At 35.7% G+C, this 4443-nt stretch overlaps 1 protein-coding gene across 1 annotated transcript; it reads right to left on the reverse strand.

Annotated features, from left to right (window-relative positions):
- Positions 1 to 1236: 1236 nt before the first annotated feature.
- Positions 1237 to 4033, reverse strand: LOC135073984 (peptidoglycan recognition protein-like). The gene is made up of 4 exons (XM_063968267.1): positions 3924 to 4033; positions 3114 to 3315; positions 2606 to 2724; positions 1237 to 1510 (listed from the first exon to the last, which is right to left on the reverse strand). Exons 1-4 carry the CDS (start codon positions 3964 to 3966, stop codon positions 1329 to 1331), a joined length of 546 nt encoding a protein of 181 aa, XP_063824337.1. The 5' UTR covers positions 3967 to 4033; the 3' UTR covers positions 1237 to 1328.
- Between the last annotated feature and the right edge of the window lie 410 nt (positions 4034 to 4443).

Genomic DNA, 4443 nt, shown 5'->3' on the forward strand with positions numbered 1-4443 from the left:
ATCGGGTCAAGAGTACGCATTGGAAAAGTTTTCAGTTAAGCCTATGTAGGGCTAAAACTAATTAATCTTGATGGAATTTTTTCTTAAATAGTGAAAATTTATTAAATATTCTACAGATTTAATATCATAACATGCCAATTATATAATTCTTTATAGGTCTGGGAGGCCATCAAAAAAAAAGTGCGTGCTCTTGACCCGAATGACTCTACCTGTGCCTTATTGAGTTTGGTTAAACGACAGAACGGTTAAATGAGAAAAATTGTATAGGCAGCACATCAAACGAAACACTGTCGGACCTTATGTACTTGTAAGAAGTGCTATTTTGAAACAAAAATGTATAGTCTGATGTGACAAACGTTTCACGTACTAACATGACAACCGCCTATACGACCTCTAGACAATCAATATAATAGAGAATTAAAGGAATGCTTTACTTTGAATAGGTAATTATAAGGATTCGTTGTCTAAGTTAAGATGATGATAATATTACATCGCTTGTTACTGATTTACTACATGTGTGTAGTGTATTTTGATGTCTATAATACGATGGTTATGTGGTTACATAACCATTAAATGTTAGATTACAGATGAAATACTGCGAAATTGTAGTATAGAGTTGTCATTTTGTATTTTGCGATCTAACCATGACTCTTTGTTATTTGATTGTAATTATATTATGTCGATATTTTTGAAAATATGAGTACACATCACCATTATTTTTTATTGCATCAATATTGCGATCACGATGACCGATTGTTATTGATCATATTTTCGAAAACGCTAGTACAATAATATAGGTACATACGTCACTACTATTTTAACTGCGTCACTACTATATTATACATTCTAATAAAAAACAAAAACATGTTTTTGGTACATGAATATTGTTTGAACAGATGACTGGTAAATCATAATAACCACATAGAAAACGTCAACAACTGTATTTATGTCGCAGTATGATAGATAAAGCCGTAATATAGTTATATCCCTAGGGATATAATTATATACCGTAACATAGTTATACGAAAGCGATTCATTACTATACAGGGTGTAGGACAGGTCAGTATTTTTATTGCGACTTCAGTTGAAAATAGTGATTTTGTTGTGGCTGTGGTTGTGGCAAATACGCAACGGTAACAAAAGTTCTTTTGTACATTATTCGAACCACGAAGACTTTAAGAAAAAACGGGACTTCTATAGTTTTGCTAGGGAATCCTACAAAGTAAAACACTTGCATTCTAATACTGACGAATATATTTAATCCTAATATTTGGCATCACATCACAATATAGAAGTTTTTAAATAAATTAGGTACATATTATGTTCTATTAGTTCTTTGCCCAGTGAGGCCAGCCTTCGATCTCCTTCTGCAAGGAATCTCCAGGACTGACAGTGCTGGACAGTTGTCTATGGCCAAATAGCTTGTAGTCACCAGCGATGTGGTTGTTCTGGACACCATACTCTATCAGCTCTTTGGCTGCTTTCAGGGCTTCAGGGCTTGGTAGTTTCTCTGCGAAATTAAAAGTAAATAAATAGTTGTTTACTAATCTACACAAGTAAGCTTCAAAGTATGAAACATTTTTATGAAATGAAGTTTATTTTATAGAGGCAATATTATTTTGACGGCTTTCTGAAAGTACTCAACAAAATTATAATATTAATTATTATTTATTTGGGCGTGAGTTTTGATTTTCGCTTTTATTACTTTTCACAGCTTTTATAAAACGACTTTATAATAAGCAACATTAGAATTTATTTCATAGTTCTTTTTCATAAAAAGTTATTTCTGTGTGACTCCGGCAGAGTATAGTGTAAGACCATTTCCACTCTTCCCATGGATGTCGTAGAGAGAGAACTACACTCGGCATCAAATAAATCGCACCTCCCGCGACAAGCACTTATCAAACGTATGCATCCCCACTTACCACCAACGTTGGTACCATTTGAAAGCCTAGTTCTAAACTTCATTTCATTAAAGGAAAGGTCTTTACCCCAAAAATGTGCCTTTACAAGGATCCAGAGTCACTTCTTCAAAAAATAGGTAGTTACGCTATAGCCATTTTTTATGACTATAAAACTGTTAAGTTGGGATTAATCGCCATCCATCTGTTAAAGAGGACACGTGAGATCTTTATTTGGTTTTATAACCATAAAAATTGGTCTAATTGATCCCAGAGGTCAGCCCAAAGTGAGGTCTATTTTCAAGTCACATTTATGGTATATGTTAATAATTTATTTAGAAATGAAATGTATTTTTCTTTAAGGATATTTATTGGCCTTTCAAATAAGACCAATATTTTTGGGGTACCATAATTGTGTCAGAAGAAAATCTTTAAAGTTCGCGTCGCGGAAGGTGCGGTTTATTTGATGTTGAGTGTAGTTGTTATTATAGAGCTTCCCCATCCCGTCTGGTTAGCATTGCGAGGCTAGTGTAGGCCAAATCCTCCATTTGCTCATACTACGCCCGTATTCACAAACATTACTATGAGGTCGCGCGTGGACGCACAGGGTGACACACGAACCAATCACAGGGCTCTATTCAACGCTGTGCGTTCGATTTGCTGCGTCCGCGTCACTAATAATGAAAGATTAAAGACTAACGTACCAACAAAAGTGCCAATGAAGCCGATGCCAATAGCCTTGTCGTTGTAGCCCTTGGTGTGAGCGCCGACGCGGTGCCAGCCCGCGCCTTCGTACACCTTCCCGTTGCCGCCCACCATGAAACTGGAGCCAAGCATGAACATTATTATTATAACAGTTAGGCTGAGTTTTTGTCACCAACCCCTACTCTTCCCACGGGTGTCGTAAGAGGCGACTTAGGGACTACACATCATACAGAGAACGGGCAGCAGCGCTCTCTGAAAAACATCAATCTTTTTACCTAATATTGCAGAAACTTTACTAATATTATAAAGAGGCAAAGTTTGCAAGTTTTTTCCTAAAAATCTTAGGAAGTAGCTACAGAACCGATTTATAAAATTATTTCAGCAGTAGAAAGCTAGATGATTTTCAATGATATAAGGCTTATATATAGCTTATAATAAGCTATCATATCTTCCTGTGACAGAATTCACGCGACGCCTAGGGAAAAAGTTAAGTAATTTTATACTCACGAGTAAGGAATGTCGTCGAATCCAATCTTCATAACGTATCCCCGGATATTGTTGACTGTCTGCAGGCATAACTTGTCGGAGTAGCAGTCTTTAGACGCTGTGTGTTGTATCACCACCATGTTGACGGGGTTGGCCAGCTCCTGCTTGCGGTTTATTTCAGACCCAGCCCATTCCGTTATGGGAATTATACCCAGAGTGTTACCTGATGGAAAAGAATAAGAGGTTATTGGTACACTTGTCACCTTTATTAGGGAATAGTAGATTTATCAGCTGAAATACAGTAGCGTTAAAATCAATAATTGTCCACTGACATTTGGGTGTAAGTATATTAAACTAAATACAGACAAGACTGCTATTAGACTATTGTATTAGGTACAAGTAAATTTTTGAGTCTTTCCTCAAATAGATGCGGTTCTCATGATTGACAGCTTAAGATTTTTGGTAAGATTATTTATTTGTTGTTGTCAAAATAAAATGTAACATTATAATCAGCGCTGTTAATAGGTAGGTATATTGGCAACTAGAGAGAGTCAGACATGAGAAGTTAGGGTCAAGGTTATGTCTAGAATATGGGTGAAGGATTAAATTATAAATAACTTGAAAAAATCGAACTGCCTAAGGCGGGAATTGAACCCACGACCTTCCGCTTGCCGGGCGACTGCACTTCCAACTGATTTTTTTCAAGTTATTTACAACTTTCAAATTAGTTTTATTTGAGATGTGACTCTTAACGCTAAAAATTAAATAACTATGGGTGAAGGAGTCAACGAACAGTCTACAATGAGAATTAATAGTTATCTTTATACGTACCACCAACGGCTAACATAACAACAATAGCTACTAACAGCTTCATTCCGTGCAAAATAAAATAAAAATAAATTATAGAAAGTCTTAAATGTGTGTTGCACGAAACCAACTCGGGTAATAAGTTAGTGGTTTACACTTCGCGGTATTTGTACTGAAAGGTTCAGATAAGTTGGGTGAGTCCCCTGGACCTAGATGTATAGGATTGATAGATTATAACAATGTTTAGTGATGAGTAAAGGGCGATTCCCATCTAAATTCCAATGACTGTCAAAATGTTATTCAGCAATTTTTGTGCCACCGGCAAGTTTTTCTTAAATATTGAACGCACGTTAGAATGAAGAATATTCGGATAAAATTTGGAAAATGATTATTTTCAAGTGAATAGTAATTTCTAGAATATTCAGCATTATGAATAAAAATCCTGATCTTGATTTTACAGGAATGCAAATTTCTAATGTGTAATCTGGAAAGCTCGGTATTGAAATATTCAAAGACATACATATTTGCTCTACATCTGAATTAC

Source organism: Ostrinia nubilalis, chromosome 8, assembly GCF_963855985.1.
Source record: "Ostrinia nubilalis chromosome 8, ilOstNubi1.1, whole genome shotgun sequence".
NCBI classification, from domain to species: Eukaryota; Metazoa; Arthropoda; class Insecta; order Lepidoptera; family Crambidae; genus Ostrinia; species Ostrinia nubilalis.

What these genes read in the sequence shown, in the direction of transcription:
- LOC135073984 (XM_063968267.1), bottom strand. Translation starts at nt 3,966, where the DNA reads ATGAAGCTGTTAGTAGCTATTGTTGTTATGTTAGCCGTTGGTG. An exon ending in TGTTATGTTAGCCGTTGGTG is followed by an intron (nt 3,316 to 3,923) that starts GTACGTATAAAG and finishes CTTTTCCATCAG; the next exon opens with GTAACACTCTGGGTATAATT. An exon ending in CTTCATTGGCACTTTTGTTG is followed by an intron (nt 1,511 to 2,605) that starts GTACGTTAGTCT and finishes TTAATTTCGCAG; the next exon opens with AGAAACTACCAAGCCCTGAA.